At 44.0% G+C, this 19,335-nt stretch overlaps 1 protein-coding gene across 5 annotated transcripts in view; it reads left to right on the forward strand.

Annotated features, from left to right (window-relative positions):
• LOC149351808 (procollagen galactosyltransferase 1-A-like) overlaps nucleotides 1-19,335 on the forward strand; it is a 294,955-nt gene that overhangs the window by 14,251 nt on the left and 261,369 nt on the right. For all 5 annotated transcript variants that reach the window (XR_016290657.1, XR_016290658.1, XR_016290655.1 and 2 more), the window contains exons 6-7: nucleotides 3,481-3,591; nucleotides 7,046-7,128. Coding sequence is in view for 1 of the 5 variants with exons in the window: in XM_089581139.1 (XP_089437265.1) it covers nucleotides 3,481-3,591; nucleotides 7,046-7,128 (194 nt within the window). In the remaining 4 variants the exon portion in view is untranslated. The remainder of the gene's footprint in view (nucleotides 1-3,480; nucleotides 3,592-7,045; nucleotides 7,129-19,335) is intronic.

Raw genomic sequence — 19,335 nt, forward strand, 5'->3', positions numbered from 1 at the left:
AAGGGCTTTTTTTTTTTTTCCTGAATAGGTATAGCTAGCTCAGCCATAGACTTCCTCTATGTTTCTTTTCTGCATTTTTGTTAGTTTGTCAGCTGCGTGAAAGCAGTATTTTAACATGCTTTCAGAAACCATTAAGCTGTCATGTACTTTACGGATCAAGTGCTGCTAATTATTAGTTCTGTCCCTGCAGAAACATAGATGTGGTTTATGGGGGATGTTTTAAGATGTGAGACACAAAACAAGGTAGCATGGAATCTGGAAGAATGTAACAGCAAACAGGATAAATTAAGAAAGCCTGCCCTCTGTGTGAGCATGTATTTGATGATTGTTTTATTAATGATTAGTTATATCTTTGAGAGAACATCAGAAGTGATGACTATTACAAGTTGTGTAGCCATACACAAACATTGCCACTGCATCTTGAGTTGAGCATCCCCAGTGGCTTACACTAAATTTCTTGGTTAAATTTAGTTTGAATAATATTTTTTAAAAAATAAAAACTTCCGCTGAGATATATTGCCAGTGATAAATTAATTTTATCATTGTCTGGGTACAGTGATATAATTCGTGAAAAATCTGGCACACTAAAGCTGGCCATCGAGTTGTGAAAAAAAATATATGAATGTCACTCTAAGTAATTTATCATATCTTCTGCTTAAAAATTCTGGTGACACCTTTATTCAAGGACAGAGAAGCATTGCAGTCTGCCACTAAAGTGATGTTCTACATAGGACGAAAGAAATTTAACAATTACTTTAAATTAGTCTTCACTGCTGATAACTCTATGATACGCGGCACAGGCTCCCTTGATTGTGAAAGCACCAGAAAACTCAAAGAAATAACATTAATAAAATCTGGAATCCTGTCCCTATCGCTAGCCATTAATATTAAGAAAGCCAGCAGCCATCAGAGTATACCATACACTTTCCTAAGAAAATATGACGTATGGCTAAGTGAATACCTAAGGCCCATCTGTGAGAAATCTTTTACAAACTAGTGGAGTGCCAAGATAGTGGAAAATGGCCAAAATAATTCTGTTCCTTTAACCAACTGATTATTCTAACACTTCAAATTATTGCCCCATTTCAATCACCTGTACAGCTTGCAAAATTCTAGAGCACATTATTCTCAAACATATCAGTAATTTTCGTGGAAGAGAGCAATTTTGTCACCAGCAGTCAACATAGGTTCTGAAAATGCTTGTCAACTACCACGCAGTTTTTTGATCCAACATGTGCCCTTGCCTTAGCTGGTGACAATTGTGGACAAACTGATAACATATTTCTTGACTTGTCCGAAGTCTGACTGTGTATCACACCCTAAATTATTTCACACACTGCATGTAATATTCAGTCCTCGGAATATCACACATTTGTTACAAGCTGACTTGTAAAGTTTGCATCAATTTGTTGAATATGAGGGGCAACATTCGGGCAATGTTGAAGTGACATCCACAGTGCTGCAAGGTACGGTTTTAGCTTCTATTGTTTCTTTTATATTTATCAGTGACATTGCAGGTAACATAAACTGCATGGTTCGTATGTTCGTACGGTTCGGATGCAGACGACTGCATCCTATACAAAGATATCAGCTTAAGAGCTCACTATGCAAGTTTCCGAATGTTGTCAGTATTGGCAGATGAGACTTAATTTCGATAAGACCATCTGCATGACAGTTACTAGAAAGACAAACCCTATAATCTATGCTTATAGAATTGCACATAAGACTTTGATGAGATTTGATTAGCATAAACACCTTGGAATTCTATCTCGTCTGACCCAAAATGGAACAGACACATTTCTTATGGAATCTGTAAAGCATTCTGCTCTGTATTCATTAAATTCTTCCTTAAATCCATTTCACCTGAAACTAAGTTAGTAGCTTACATTTGACTTGTTCACTCAGCACTTGAATATAGCATCGTTTGTTGGTTTCCATCTACTAACCATTGTATTGGCCAACTAGAAGGAATTAAGTGAGAAAGTGATCAGGCGCATTTGCAGCTGGTACTGTCGTTGAGTTTTTCCAACTAAACTTTTGCGCAAAGCTGGTCTTCCAATCATCTGAAATTGTGCCAAACTCTTTTTTCATAGATTCCTTGTTCTGGTTTTAAATGATGCATTTAAGGCACATAAACATAAGGATTGACCTCTTCAGACTCTGAACTCGAGAACAAAACATGCCGAGTGCTTCTGTGAATACAGATTTCACAGTCATGCTTAAATTTTCATCCTTTCCTTGAATCGTCTGAGAAGCCTATAGTCGGATACAACTTAAGAAGGCAGCGGATTTTCCCCGTCAAAGGATCCCCTGCCAGCCAATGGCGTCGGCCGATTCTCGTGACCCTGGTAGGGTGACAATGCAGGGAGCAGTGCCACAATGGAGAGAGGGGTCTATCCCCGACTATGGAAGGAAGGGACTATCACCTTTTATCTGCCACTCCCTGCTTTGTCACACTAGCATGGTCATGGGAATCGGCGGACGCCAGTGGCTGGAGGGGGGCCCTTTGACGGGGAAAAGCCGCTGCCTTCTTAAGTTGTAGCCGACTATAGAATGGGGATAAGTGCCATGGCTGGGACCTGTTTGCTTTTTGTTATTTTTACTGTTTGTATGATTGTTATTATTTTTACTGTTTGCCTTTCTGTTAGCATGGTGTTTTTGCTACCAAGAGTTTCTTTTGTTTCGTTCTGTCCACAGAAACCAGACTGTACGCATATCTTTTATGTTTATTTTGTGCCATTCCTGCAACAGCCTCCGGCATGAAGGTAGCATTATGTTGTAAATAAATAAGTTAATAAAATGAATAAAAGAATCACTTATCTTTTTTTGTGATTTCATATATTTTCTCACAATTGGTTTGTGATTTCTGGATTGCCAGTGGTGTAAATGGCATGGCTCAGGTTTGGCTTTTAGGTATGGTGGATGCAGTGCTTGGGCCAACTGGCTGTATATTAATGCCTGGCCACTGTGTCATGTAGTATGAGTCTGTGACTTTCTACATGACACAGTGAATCTGCTTCATGTTAGCTTGATTTTACTGTTGAGTTGACTAGTAATGAAGCTGTCATATTCAGAGATTTTCCTAATGTTGATTATTTGGGGGATCTTCTGCTGTATTGCTCAGTATTAAACACAGTACAATTGAATTATTTGTTGAACTGAGTTCTGTGTAGAATGAGTGAATATTTTTTTGGTGTGCGTCTGACGTAAAAGATTCAGCTTTATTTGCGGTTGCTGTTGTTTACAAAGAATAGTTTTCGTCAGTAAAAAAATTGTTGCTGAGGACTTAAATGCTCATTACAAAACATTACTGGTGCTTAGGTTTAGGTTTGCATGGAGTGTTAGGTGCTCCGCTTGTTTGGTTGCAGAGGAATTCGTTTACTAAGGTGGTATTAAGTTGTAGAATGAGGTCAGGCATTAAAGCCTGCGCCACTACTACAACAGGTGTAGTGCTAAAGACCTTTTCTCTCTTTCCCGCAGGTGTAGAGATGTTTGTCAGCAACAAGGACCAGTATGGTCACATTTTGGCACCCACTGAGTCCCCGGCACAGGAGGCAGAAGAGCTGTTGAACCTCAAGCTAGAAGTGACAGGTTTGTGTGCAGATACTTTTTGACTCTCAGTGCAGAAGCAGCGAGCAGGAGAGAGAATGTGACAGATGCACTGCTGATGTGTGCTTGTAGACATGGCTGCTTGCGCTTCTCAGCAGTGCAGTTTTGATTGGGTGTGTGTGACAGGCCAGAATGCCTTGGCTGCAGTGATGAAGAGAATCAGATTTTCAAAAGTTTAATAACTCGTATGACTTTTACTAACGGCAACACACAAATCTAATTAAAGGGACACTGAGGAGAAATTGAAGTTGGCTTCTATAGAAACAATACCAGCTCCTAACCACAAAAAAGATTACGCTTACTGAAAGCAAAGCCCTTGTAGGGTAGAAAAGAGCATGAACTAAAATACAGGTATCACTGGTATAGGCCAACGCAAGTACAACTGCGATGGCGAAATAGTCAAACAATGCCACGGATCTCTGATGCTGACAAACGTGCGTGAAGGTTACTCGCTTGGTTGATATTGAAGTATATAAGTTTTGTTTGGAGCTGCTAGTGCACTTATATCACACGAGGAAGATGGAAAAAAAGACAGCCTGAATGTTGAAAGCCAAAGAAAACCTATACTTGGCGGCGCAACACGTGGCTAGCCAGCTGAGTTCAGGTGCTTTGCGGCTGTGCACTTTGCTTGCCTGCGTGGTTCCTTTTTGGACATGCCTCGAGGTACAAGTGTGGAGAAGCAGAGGACCTCCTGCCCCTTTAAGTGCTTCATGGATGAAGTTCACGCAGCGGCACGCACCTGTGACGAGGAAAACATCTGTGGATAGCTAATGTTGCACGATCTTCCACATTCGCAAATGCACCGCTCAGTGTGTTCGCTTCGTCAATGTACCAAGATGCTGGGCTGCATAACCAGCGCTACGAGGACTGTTATTGCAGAATTTGAATATGTCAGTACGTACCAAGCTTCTACTCATCATTCGTGACGGTAGCTTGGTGGTGACATCTGCCACACCTGTAGCTTGGCTTGCTGCTGATGCTGCTGACTCCTCGGTGCTCAGACTGTCCTTCCAGACCCACTGCCTCAGACCTCAAAAGCATGCACGCTGTGTGGGGTTAAGGTCACTGAAGTGCAGGCCGCAGTTCTTTGCGAGAACTTCATTGTCGGAATAGGGAACAGGATTCAAGTGCAAACGAAGCAGCGACGGCTGATAGAGGCCTTCAACGCCTGGCCAGCGGTAGATTTCATTTCGGCTGCTGCTAGGCTGCACCACTTGCCACCAGCAATCACGGAGGCCCCGCGTGCGTCAGTTTTCGGCTATTTTGTCATCAGAGAGTCCCGAGCTTGAATCAGAGTGGTGAGAAAATGTTTTTAAATTTCAAATCCAAATCTCTTAGCAGTAAATGCATCTTTCGCTGCTGGACAAGTGGCAACAAAGCCATGAAATGGTGAACTATCATCTTTTTACAAAACAAGTTTGATAGAGTTGTCCTCAGTGTCCCTTTAAAGTTGGGCACCGAGCTATGATAGTTACAGTTGACTATTAGGCTTTGGTTAGCCAGCTTGCTAGTTAACATGGATTAGCTGTTTTCTGAGGTCTGCCACCATGTCACTGCGATGCAAAAGAAAATATCCTTTTAACTCAAACCTATTTTTGGAGATAACAAACAGTCTTTGGTGGAACACCCTGCATATCTTTTCAGGGCCTCAGTCGGGACTGTTTTCATGAAAGGTTCTGACTGAAAGTTTTTGCACCTCCTTCTAAGTATTCCTGTCAAATAAAGAAAGTATCATCACAAATAGTACTGCAACGCATAGTTCTAATGAGCAGTGCAAGATTCTTGGTCAACTTAGGTGCCTGAAATCATGCAAGGGGTCAGCTTAGTGAACTTGTCCTCTGGGTTGGTCTTTGTAGAACAGCTGCTGGTGCCATTTGTGGCATCACTTCGTCTTCCTGAGTTAGGTGGCAGCGCCAACTTGAATGTGTACTGTGTTCAAGGCCCTTATAATTTTCTGTGGCAGACAAATTTAAATTCCTCGAAGTGAAAACAAATAATCTGCAATATCCTGTGGGAAGCCTCCTACACGTTAATGCATGTGGCCTTTCGCTTGTCCTTGATGACTCAAGGTCGTTGAGAAGTTGGCTTTTCCTCGTAGCTCACAAGCCTAGTGTGGGCGAGTTCGCTGTGGATGTCTCGAAGGACAGCAAATAAAAAATTTGCGCTATATTTGTAGTTTGGCTCCAAATACAACGTGAGGCACATGAAGCACATGATTCTTAAGCACATGACTCAAGAAAAAGAAAAACTCATTATATTTGTGCAATGCAGTAATATTGTTTTGGAAAGGCGCCAGTATCGTGCTTCATCCCAAGAATCTTGCACGTGCGTTGCTGCCAGGACCGCAGCGCTTGGTACGCTAGCTTGCTTGAGAGGATGGGGCAGCACACATGTTAAAGCACCAACACTCTTTGTTCATCACCAGATTCTACATTTCAAATTGATTCATGCGATTAAATTAATCGCATTCCGATCATTTTATTATTCCTACTGACACTCACAAACACAATGGCATCCAAAAAAGTGTGTGGCTACTAATACACAGTTCCGCGAAAAATGCTGAAATCTGCAATTTTCCTAAAAAAAACTAGGGGCCATAACTATGTGAATGTTGAGCCCTAAGTGTAAACGTGAGATCTAGAAAGTTTTACTGGCACAGCTGCAGCAGTTGAGAACAGGTAGTCATACAAAAATCTCAGTGGCGCTCAAGTGGGCGACACAACGGAAATGCACAAGGTTGGCGTTACGGACTGTGCTCATTGATCACACACCGATTTCTTTTTAATTACTTTTAGTTGTCATTCTTGGCATCTTCATTTTTGTCATCTCTTTTATTGCTGCTACTTTGGTCATTCTCTACTTTACATTCGTAGATCCCTGGAAGTCCTCATACCACTCCTGACACAGTGGTGCAGTGGTTGAGCGATGCGCCATTGCCCTGCAATGGCAGATGCTGCCATCGGTGGGGCTTGTGCAACCCAGGTTGCTCTTTCCGTGCAACCTCTTGTGACCAATCATTAATTTAACTGCCACCTGCCACGGTGGGCAGTTTGCTCACAATCTGGTGGGCAGGGCTTCGCTCCTAATGCTTCGCTCCTAGGGCTTTGCATAAGGTGTCACTTTCTCCGTGCCATGTCTCCTCTGATGCTCCCGCAAAGCGTTGCCTGAAGGATCTGAAGGTCACTGAAGGTTTAGGGCAATCGATGGCAATTTTTTTGGCATCTTTCTGATGAGCTATAGACATTAGATGTTAAAGCTGCTTTGTACAGTTTTATTCGAGGTCCAGTGTAAGCTCAGACTCATATTATGGAGCGTGTTCTTTGAAATGCACAGTATCTTTTGCACCGAAAAAGAGAGACGTCATATAAAAAGAGAGACGCACCAGTTACTCAGTAGTCACATTCATCTCTTTTTTTTGCTTTTTTTATATTTATAGTGGATGGTGAACCCCTGGTTGTCTCGCCAGCTCTGCAGTCTTTTGTGGTGCCTCCTAAGAAGGATACACTTGGCTTTGATCAGGTAAGCTAAGAATGAGTGCCTTGTAAAAAGTGCCATGTAGAAAGTGATGTTTATTTGCCATCTCTTTGAGGTCATTGTTGTCTTTTAAGTGTTGTGATTTTTGCTTTCCCTTGACCGAAGCAAGAAATGTCATCTTTTCAATGCCAAGTGCAAAATTCTGGATTGATGACGTTCAGTTCTGAATGCACAGACACATGAGCAGAAAAACGCGTGGTGGCACAAACACACATGGCACAAAATGCTCTGTGAAAGGTACGATCATGCCTTTGGTGAGGAGTTCGTGGATAAATGCTGCCATTGCAGTTGCGTGACAGCCCTATCCACACTGGGATCCTGTCCGTGCCCCTGAAGAAGCACGTGCAATTCCATTGCCATTGCTCGAAGGTACTTTGGTAGCAGTGAAGAAATAGTGGCACTGATGCTTCCCACATGTCTGAACCAGTTGCCTCTCATTGGTCTGCTCTTTTCGCAGCACGCTGCAAGCCGCAAAAAGACCCCATTCTTTGTGTTGGAAAAAACTGCTACTTGGCAGCTTTCACAATGCACGCTTCACAGCAAGCACGGCATGCCATGCTCATTTTTTCTGCCTGTGTGATCGTATATTTACTGTATGTTATCTCATGTTTCAGCTGCTTCTGTTTGCATTGCTTTACTAGCTTTTTGTATGTATATTTTAAATGCTTAGTATTGGAAGTTGTGCACAGCTTATGCACTTTTGTGGCATTTTGGTTTGCATTGCATGTTGCTTCTTCCATGTCTAACAAGCATGTCTTGCACTGTTCTTAACACAATGTGCAGATTCCTACCAGATTGCCGGGGCCTTTGGCTTGCCATATAAAAGATCCCAGACCAGTGCTATGCATGGTCCTGTCAAGAACTTCTCTTGGCATTTGCGTTGGCCTCATATTTTTCAGCTGTTTCAGTTACTATTTCTTTGTTACCTCAAAGGTCTGCTGCCCCCATGGTTGATGAGGGACAAAAGTAACTAACCCTCCTTCAAGTTCCGAACTGTGGCACCTGCATGCAGTGTGCCAATGTTTGGAACTTGAAGGAGGGGGTCAGTTACTTTTGTTCCTCATAGCACCTAGCAGTGCAAAAGTGCAAACATTTTTGTAGTGTTAGACATCCGTTTTGGGGCCGATGTTTTTATGGCTGTATTTGATGCCTCCTAGGGAGGGTTCATTCACATTTTTGGTGGCATTTCTTTTAATTATGCTTACTAGAAATTTTTTAAAATTGTAATTGTGACCAGACTTGTCATGAAAAATAATTTTGAATCTGTGTCTGAACTGTGTGCTTTTGCTCTTTATTCAGTGCCATTCTTGTTACCTGATGGCACTCTGCAGTCTCTGTTTTCTATCAAGGAGCAGTAATGCCATTGCACATTGAGGAACCCCAGGTGGTTAGAATTAATCTGGAACCCTCCACTACATTGTCACTCTTGGTCTGGGTGCAGCTTCAAGAGGTTAAACACCACATATCATGGTTCTGACAAAGGTGCAAGTTGACACCTGCAGCCTGTCATTGAGCTTAGGGATTGCTGAGAGTATATCCAGTCACATGCATTCCCTAAAAACACTAAGTGCAGTTGCAGGTATTATAACTGCAAAGTTAAAAAAATATCAAAAATGTCTTTTTTAATTAACGTCGGAAGTTTTTGTTGTTCTGTGTTTTTCGAAATTTGCATGACCTTATCTCATCAGCCATAAACTTTATAAACATGAATTTCTTTACTTCAATAGATATGCTTGTGTAGAACACAATGTATTATTTTGGCAGCTCTGGCACACTTTTTACCAGCAATACAGACTTTCAAAGCAGACAAAAAAATATTACTTGGGCCAAGTATGACAAATTTAGTAAAAAGACTAAGCTCTTGAAACACGAAAATAACAAGGCGTGCATTGACTAAGCATCCATAGTTTCATTCTGAAAATTTTCAGGTACCTATTGTTATTGTATTTTAATTTATTCTTAGCAAAATTTGGCCATTATAGCAGAGCGCGAAAGTATGGCACTCCACCTCTCCGGGATAAAAAGTTTCCATGCTTTAAAAAAAAATTTGGGGGCCAAAACAAATTGTAGAACACTTTATTCTGCCAAGTAAATTTAAGAAGTCGACCAGCCACCCTTTGGTTGATCTTATCTGGAGCCACCCTGTAGTAAATTTATGTGGTCAACACCAGGGCGATGGTCATGTGCTTTTCAGATGAGACCTGTAACGACGATTTTTTGCAGTTCCGTCAAACTTGTTACTACGTGCCCACCATCGGGAATGTCGAAGCAGAGCTACTGCAAAATTGTAAAGGCCTCTGTTGCTCCTTCCGCCGTGCAATGGCATCGCAGTGAGCCTCCTCACAAGGGACGTTGTCGCATGTGAGGGGGCTCCACTGTACAAACTGTGAACATGCAGAGAGCACTTAGTTTCAGCGCGCTGGAAGAACAGAAGAACCATGCAGACTTTGGAAACGAGGAAAAGGCGATGGTGTGAGAATAACGAGGCGTGAGAAAAAAAAGATCAGCGACAGGCCAGCCAGCATCCAAAGTGGCATGTAGCTGCTCTTAGCTAAATGGCCTGTTCGCTGCCGATAGCCGCCATCACCATCAACTGGCTTGAACTACCCAAACCCTAAGAAAGAGCAACTGAAACTATGCGGCTGGGCTATTTTTTGGTGACAGCGGTCTGCAGTCATCACTATGCCAGTCGTTACACGCAGGACAGAAAACAAGACAAGGCTGCACCATGCAATTAAGGCTTGAGGTGGGCTGTTTAGACGATCAGTTGATGTGGCGATTATACCTATACTTGGCTCCTCGTTGGAAGTCCTTTCGAATTATTCAATGTGAACTTTCCTCCTTTCGTCCTACATTTGAATTAATGAGGCTTCCTATGCCATCGACTTGCACTGACATTGGCCGGAACCATGCCGGTAGTCCTGAGTTATTCGAATTTTCAAATTTACAGTTTAATGGTTATACTGCATTTTCTGCCCCAACACACTGAGTAAAAAGCGCTCACTAGAGCTTACCCGTGGCGCGAATGCAGGTTTAGCTGCATAACCGCAACATCTCACACTCCCTGCCCAGAGTTACTAGACACTCTTGACTGGCATCCACATTTGGCATCACCTTAACTGTCACTGAAATTTGCATTACCTGAGGATAAAAGTCTCGCGGATTTTTTTTCCTGAATGTTATTTTGTATACACCATGTACATGGAATGCACGAAGACCAAAAAAAAAAAAAAAGAGGTCATTTATCAGGCCCTTCAACTTGTTCCAGAACTTGGGACATGTGACACCTGGAGTGCAGCATGCCTTGGCAGCTGTGTGGGTGTATCAAGTGCTCTTTTACCTCATTTAATGCATGATGTTACACTGTGCTCATTAGAGTGCCTTCAGTAAATGTCATTATATCAGCCATGTTTCTTACAAACTCCAAAGCTATCGCTATAGCCTAATGCAAATGTGCACCCAGAATGCTAGCACCAACAATTAAATCATCAGTAATGTGACCTTGAGTTTAATTACCTTCACAGCCTAGCTCAGTATAGAGTAACATCAAGGTTTAACCTTAAGTTTTTGTGTCTACTTTATCACAGACACTTCAACATAACAAAAGAAGCATACTTTTCGCAACTATTCCATCACTCCTCAACAACTAACAATGTGAAAGCACTTCGCCAACCCATAAGCCACATTTACGTTCACAAATATTCCTTGTTCCCTTTGGCTATCTCATACTAGAATAAACTGCCATTTACTGTTGTGAATCGCAACTCAGCCGAATCCTTCATAGAACATGTTAATCGCCTCGAATTCACATTATTACCACCGTGATGCCCCTGTGATGATTAATTTTTATTTTGTATTTATTTGTGCTCATACTTGTTTCCCTTGTTCGATCCACTATTGTCATTTCTTTTTCTTGTATCCACTCCTGCATGGGCCCAAGAAGGGCCTGCAGTATTTGTAAATAAATAAATAAAATATTGAGTGGAATATGAACAAAGATAAAAGCTCACAGGACAGTTAAGACTGTGTTGTGTGATATTCAGTGATACCTGTTTCTGCTGGTGCATATATAGTTTATTCATCATTATTTGCCTTCTCTGGTAGAATCCATGTGACGTCACTGTGTTCAGGCCACTCGGTGGGGCGCATTGCAGCGATGTCATGCATGATGTCACTGCAGAACTGGAAGGCGTGCCCTTAAAGGAGTATAGATACCTAATTTTGGTGGCCTGTTTTCTTCTCTACAACGATGCGGAAGACACTACTACGCATGAATCACCATGTGGTATTCGCCTATGACCACTGAATAACTTATAATTGAATTTTTTTGTCATGATGTTTCGGTTTCAACAACCAAACGATGGCTGTGACATCAAAGTGTGGTTATATGTCACGTGAGCCATAGAAAAACTGCGATATAATCGCCGCTTCATCATTTTAATTCACTACAGTGCTGAATCCAGCCTTCCTCAAGAGCCATAATGACAACGAATGTAGAAAGTAGAAACAGTGATTATATTGCAGTTTTTTCATGCCTCACGTGACCTGTAACCTGACGTCACAGTCACTGTTTGGCTGTTGAAACCGAATCCGAAACAGCACAAAAACGAAATTTGGTTATAAATTATTTAGCTGTCGTAGGAGAATACGACGTGGTAATCCATGTATAATAATGCCTCATGCATCATTACAAAGAAGAAAATATGCACCTAGGTGTTTATACTCCATTAAAGTGGCAACCACAGGAAATGATGTTCCTCACAACACGACATAGGATGGCGATGGCTGTTGCCTACCGCTGCTGCTGGTATACCCACACAAAGTGACAAGACTTGGCTGCAGAGCAGCACGTTTCTGCAGTGTTGCTAAGTTGCGGATGCTAAGTGTTCACTCACCTCAGATGAGTCAAAGTGCGCTAGCATCCTGTTTTTGAGACTTTAAGGAGTATGAGGCACAAAAAGGGATGGTGAAAATCTTTCTTTGTTAACAGTACATTGCATTTTTAAGAAAATATGTTGACCCGAGGAACACTGCACAGTGGCTTCTGACTACATTTCTGAGGCACTGGGACTTTTAATGAGTGAGAAACATACCCTCCAGTCCAGCAACCTTTTCTGTTCCACAGCTCTTACAAAGTTTTCACGAAACTTTTTAGATGCATGTGTGATCATGAAGCGAGCTTCGGAAGCTTTGCTGAAACTGCGCTGGAAAAACGAGCTTCGCTCGCAGAATGTCTTGATCGGAAAAGAGGCACCTGAAATGACTTCTGCTATTGGCTAATTTCTCAACCCTCTTTTGGGTGATGGGCGCAGTTTTCTCCAAACCCAGAACTTAAGCAATCCAATGAGCGACAATGGTTCGGCGGGCCTGTGCTCATTGTGCGAAGCCATCGCATGGCGTGTCGCCACAAAATAACCCCTCATGAGGTCAGTTTAACAGGTGTACACTGTAAAAAAATCGACAATGTTTACGCTGTGTCGCTTAATGCACTAAACTACTGGGCTGCACATGTGTGCATATGTGCGTTTAGGTTTCCTTTTGTGACTTCGCATGTTTTATGCCGTATTCTGTTTGGTGATCTGGATCAGCTCTACAAATCCGTGAAGGAGCAAGATGTCTAGGGAGTTTAAGGACCATTTCCTTCGCGATCCAGTCAGAACTCAAGATCTGAACCCGAAATGCCCAATGAAGCACCCTCTTCGGTTTCATGGAGCAAGAAAACTTGCTTCGGAATGAGTCATTAATGTATACAGTGCGCACATTCCTGACGCTCCGCAGCAGAGTTGTGGGTACCATTTTTGTCCATGCCTTGAGGAGAAAGAACTGATATAGGAGCTGCGCTCCGCTCTTACACCCACACACCCTCTTGTTACATGAATGCCATCCCCGCAAAGGCTACAAAACCTTGCCCTCCTGTCCCAGCTTACAGCTTGCTTTCACTCACCCTCTCCCTGCTAGGAGAGTTGAGCCAAGCCAGCTGGCATTGTGAGTGCAGGGCGGGGTCACATTATCAGTGTGAGTGTATGTGTGTGTTGGCATCGGGAGATGTTACAGAAACAGATTTTGCTGTAAAATGGATGTCCATTTAAATGAGAAGAGTTGTTGTAAGCAGGTAGGTATGAAATATATATGCATCGAATTCAGACAGCCATGGCAGGTGTATCCATAGAAACCCTGGCAACAGAAGGAGTGGAATGACTGGCCTCTTGTACAGGTGCCGCGCATTTGCACTTTAGCGCACACTAGTATAGTGCATTGGCACACATTAACAGGCCGTGATGCACGTTGTTGTTGGATCACCTCCATTTCTTCCACCATTCTTAAGAAGGACACGTGGGAATGATTCAAAGATATGTCATTGGAAAGTGTTTTCTATCGAAAGAGCAAGTGAGATATCTAGTGAGGGATATGCTACATTTAAACAGTACTGCTGCATGCCTGTACTGTGGATGTTTGCATGAGACTGAAGCCTGTGGATGCAAGGAAGTACAGCTTTTATTTACCTAGCTCACTGTCATGATAAGAGGAAGATTGGCTGCATCTCTGCATGCTTGCCTGGAAGCACTATCTAAAAGCGATAATGGAGTTCATTTATTCTTTGCTGTCGTTAAATTGCTACTTGCTTATCTTTGAGTGTTGGTTTATGCAGACGGCCCTACGTTGTTTAAAAGTGGGCTTGGGCTTTTGTTACTGTTTGCAATGACTTATCCGTGAAGCTTTGCTCTTGATGTGATCAGGGTTGGATTGAAGACAATATAAAATAAACCTGTACTGAACTGAATGTGCTACTTGGACTGTTTAGTAGAACTAGTTATTAGGAACCCAGTTTCTGATGTAATACACCACCATTGATTGTTGGCAGTGGGTGACATATGGAGCTCCTAAAATTTCCTTCTCACAGCTGCAAATATAACATGTTTTTAGCTGTTATGGGCATATGTTGATGCCTGTTTTCCTGTGCTCGATTTTATGTAAAAAAAAGAGAGAATATGCTCAGCAGGCCTTTGGTGACTTTAAAGCCAAGAGGCCTGGAATGCACAGCTAAAAATATACATTAGACGACTTGCGGACAAAATCGTGAATAAGAGCTACAGGACGGCTGTCCACATGTCCAACAAGGTCAGTGAAAACCCATTATCTAGTATTATACACTTGTCACTACAGAGTTCATAAATATTCATGAGCAAGAGCATAATGGACTGTTCTTTCCATACCTTATTGCAAACCCATTAGACAAACACTGTTCTCTCTCTGAGTTGTTGATTAATTTGGCCTCACCCTGTCATCTTTAGCCTTCGTAGTTAACTCAGTTGGCAGAGTGAACGCCCCGGACAGGCAGTGGTCTTGGATTCGAGCCCCGGACCAGGACTAATTTTTCTTCAACTGCGAAGCTTTCCTTTGTAGGGCATATGGCTTCCGTTGGGTGAATTTGCAAGGCCTTTAAGGAGAATATAGACAAAGGCGCTTGTAACGGTACTGAAAATAGGCATTACCTTTTCTGGCATTTGTATTGCCACTCATGAAAGGCAGCAGCATGTTTGGTATTGAGGATGCATATTCTAGTTTTGTTTGCAGTCCCTTGTTGGAAAAAAATTATAATATGCATCCCCCATCTGGAGCCCTAACCAAATCTATCGGATAACTTGACTATATATAGTCGCTACAGGATCAAGCCACTAGATTCATTCATTCATGTTATTCATACAACCTCAGCATATCATCTTTAAAAGCTAAGTCCAGCCTAACAAATCTTGCTTGTTGTCGAATCGCCAGTATGTGCTTGTTGCAGAAGTTTTTTTACAGCTCACTTCGTATCCTGCCCTACATCAGCCCTCCAGCATGCATTTCACTCTGCATTGGTCATCCCTTGGAAGTTGCCTGTCCGCATATTCGTACTACAACGCTTGCTGCATCATTCTTTCCTTGCTCAGCCATAGACTGAATTGGCCTTCCACAAGATGTCACTGCAACCACGTGCCTATCTGCATTTTCGAACTGTATAACTGCCATATTTAACTGAGAATATTTTTGTACATCCATAATACACCAGCCCCCTATGTAATACCTCCAAACTGGGGGTCGGTAATTAAGTGATGTGATGTTCGTGAGGAAGTTGAGGGAAGGAGTGAACAGTAATTTGTATCGATTGAAAAGAACTGTCTCTCTCGCCGTCTAGGATATAGATGTAAGCATGAAATCCTTTGCAGTACTGCGGCCTACCTAGGTATGCCGCATCCTTGACGAGTCTCGTCCGGGTCGTGCTACATCATAAGGCGCTTCTGCCGCCGACCTCGTTGAAGCACAGAACGAGCGCCTGAGACGCACGCGCTCGCGATCATGTGCTCACTAGACAACGGCACTCGCCTGTAAGCTTTTTGTGTCCCGAGTCAAACTGAACCTGGTTTCAAGCAGAACCGTAGTATCCACGGCGCCGCTCGGACGCGAGAGCGCACGCCACAAACCACCCCCTTTCCGCCACCCTCGCTTTTCTTTCTTTACAGGCGTCCCGCGGCTGTTAGCCTAGCCGAAAGCTTGGGCACGCGCAAACACAACCTTGACATTTCGGCCCCTTTCACACCGGATGGCGTAGCGCGATGAGGACACGGAATCGTAACTTGCAACACACGCAGTACTACCTGCTGTTGCCACGCCGGCGGGCGTTGCGGCTGGCGAAAGATGATGTAGAATCGCTGTAACAAATTGATAAGTGCTGCCGCCGCCGGCAACCCGATCTTTGCCGGCCGTGATTGCGAGTTTCGCTCGCGGGTCGTCGGTACCTTTAGCGAGCGGACGGAAAGTTTCGCAAAGTTCTCTCCATGTTTCGGCGTCATGTTCTCCCCCCGGTTCGCCTTAGTTTGCCGAGAACGGGAGCAAAGGCATTTCATGCTTAATATATACATGGTTGGTCAGTGCATGGTAATTGAGTGATAGATCAGGCTAGTTGGTGCCGAAATGTTATTACTGGAGCATTTAATATCGACGTGGACAAAGGGCTGACAGATGCAGACGAGCACTCGTCCACGTCCGAGCGCGCTTGTTAGCGCTGTGTTGCTTCTTTTCTTTGTTTTTCTCCGCGTGCTGTTACACGTACTGCTTTACCATATGTTTTACCATCTCCTCCATCACTTCCTTCGTGTGGTGCATCATCTCTTCAGCTTAAAGGTGCTTCGCCGGAAATAAAAGGAAAAGCTGCTTTCATTTGCTTGCGTGTTTCCTTCATTCAAATGATGCGTTAGACATTAGTATACATGGATTACAGCGTGGTATTCACCTACGACAGCTAAATAATTTATAATGGAATTTCTTCCTTATGCTGTTTCGATTTCGTTTCATCAGCAGAACGACGGCTGTGACGCGTAGTTGATGTCTAGATCACGTGATGCATGAAAAGAATGTACCGCGTGTTCCGTATTTATCTGTCCCTGTTACGAAAAATTCCGCTGCGCAATCTACTGAACTATATGGGCTCAAAACGCTGACTACAAGGTACCTTATGATGGTCTTCGTCTTTCGATAAGTAATTTAACATCTAAAATTGCCTGCATTTTCGAAAATCGCGAAAAACTGCATTCAGCTGCGGCAGAACTTTTTGTCTAGGCGAGCAAAGAAACCAGTGTGACAGACTGCGCCATCTGGCGAGCGGTGTTAATTTCAAGGAGCAGACGACACGCACATCCAACGTTACAAGTTTGTTCCAGTAACGTTGCGCACATCCGAAGAAACCGCGCAAGGTGCGCATTCCCGCCCCAAGCCGTGACATAGGTTGCCTCACCGCTCGCCAGATGGCGCAGCCTGTCAAAGCAGCTTCTTTGCTTGCCTGGACGAAAAGTTCTGCCGCAGCCAAATGCAGTTTTTCGCCGATTCCTGAAAATGCGGGCAAGTTTAGATGTTAAATTACGTATCGAAAGACGAAGACCATTATAAGCTACCTTGAAGTCGGCGTTTGAGCCCATATAGTCCAGTAGTTTGGGCAGGAGAATTTTTTCTAACACGGACAGATAAATACGGAACAGGCGGTGTATTCTAGAAGTATATTCTAGGCACTACAAACGCGGTAGTTTTTTCATAGGTAGCTGGATGCCGCATTCCCGCTTTCCGAGACGAGCGCGAGTGAAGCCACCGGAAGTTGGACGGCTTGTCCCGGAAGTCTGGTGTCTGCTGTGTATTTCAATGCAAAAAGTCGCGTTTTTCGCCCTTTCGTTCTCAGTTTCTTGCGCTGTTCTCGTATAATATCTGCTGTTATATGAAAGGAACAAGTAAGCTGAACGCGAGTAATGTGAGTATTGTGTGCAGAACCCTGTAATTTCAGAGAAACCGAAGAAAACAGGCATGCAGGTCTCACCCTACCGCGGCAAAGGAGTACGTGCATTAAACACTATGTTCTTGTCTTGTTCTTGTCTTCCGAGCGTGACGGAGAAGGAGTGGAATGACGATGAGGCTAGGTCATCTTAAAACCGAATTTTCGTGCAGCAAAGAAGCACAGCGCGAGAGGAACGACTGACAAGAAAGACGAATGCTGCAGTGCGTGTGAGAAGCGCTGTTAGAAGTCAACTGCACCAAGCATCATGAATAAAAGCCCATCAGACTTAACTTGCTACAATGCGAAACAGTACATGACACGCTCCGTCGAAAAAGCAGTACCATAGCTTTTGGAGGCGCTAATGTCATCCAACCGAACACCGTCGACACCTCACAAGATAGTAGCCTAGCCCTCGCTCAGGTTTGGTCGAAACATAATTCGGTAAAATGGTCGCTGCAAAGTAAGCTGCCAGATGAATGTTTCAACGTATTCTTTCTTATATTTATCCCCCATTGATAGCATAACTTGGGCTTGAGCGTGGGAACAAACATCACAGTAAAAAGCAGAGTTGGCGCAGCTAGGCAAACGACACCGAGCCGAGTAGACGAGGCTCTATACTTGCTGCGTGTAGCGACGTCCTGTCGTCTGCTAGTGCCGTCCCATTGCGATGCAATGGGCCCTAATTTTTTAAACCTCTTTCCCGAAGACTTCGCTGGTATGCGCGCTCAGTTGACGGCGCAACAGGTAGGCATTGTCATGTAAAAAGACGGTAACGACGAAAAGGCGAAATGCTAAGTGGGAAAACAAAACTGGAACTGAAAAACCGTGCTGAGGTCCGATTTCATGCACTGCCAAAGGCTGACTTCCGGGACAAGGCCGCTTACTTCCGGTGGCTTCACTTTCGGGCGCCCGATGCGGCATCCAGCTGCCCTAGTGGAGATCAGTTGGTATATTAGCTCTATGGCTAAAGCCCCTCCCGCCGCCGGCCGCCATGATTGAGGTGCACGTAGCAGACGAACACCTGGTCCGCAAGCATGTCTTCTTCGCGTGTCGCATTCAGACTGCCGTTTGGAATCCGCGCGCATCGGAGATTCGGCCGGTAGTCGCTAGGCGCGATAGCCGCACGTAACTACGTCGCAAATGAATGCCACTTCGATTGGGCAGTTTCGCTTGTTAGCGCTGCTCGAGCCGGCCGGGAAAACAGGCGCCGCGACGAAAGTTGGTCGCGGGTTTGGTTTCCCTCGATTCTGGGATAGACGCTCGGATAGTGGTCAGTGACAGCATCGCTTCCATGAAACCAGAGAACCGCATTTAGTAGACAATATCGCGGGGAAGTGATCGGTGATCCGGCCTCTTGCTACGGCGTCTGCGGTGCATGGGCACACCGGGTAAATGTATGACAAAAGGCGGCGATCATACCTTGTGTGGAAGTCATCTGCACACAAGGCATATCCATGACTGGACTTGGGAAGCCTTGTTACCCCTCTGGAGCAGTCGTTCTTTTGCACAAAGGTGGTCGTAGATTATCACAACGGCCGCTCATATAGGGCAGCAAACTGGGCTAGGCAGTTCACTTTTGCACTATGCGCACCGTTTTGACAAAATTCGACACGAGAGTACCTGCTAGCTGATACTTGATAGTCCATGCTTCGTCAGTGTCGTGTATCTTTTTTCGCGCCGGCATGTGATAACACAGCACACGATGCAAAAATTAGCGTGCTATTTTGGTAGGGATCGAGGTTGCCGCGCGAGCTTGCAGTATCACCCTGGCAAGCGCAGTTTACATCGTCCACGATATAAAGACGCCGCCTGTGTGGCCACGCCCCCACCGAAAAACTAAGCGCATACCCCAAGAATTAATTTCAAGATCAAAGAAAGCACGAGGTGACATC

The sequence above is a fragment of the Amblyomma mixtum genome, chromosome 3 (assembly GCF_055824585.1).
Source record: "Amblyomma mixtum isolate Tamu chromosome 3, ASM5582458v1, whole genome shotgun sequence".
Lineage (NCBI taxonomy): Eukaryota > Metazoa > Arthropoda > Arachnida > Ixodida > Ixodidae > Amblyomma > Amblyomma mixtum.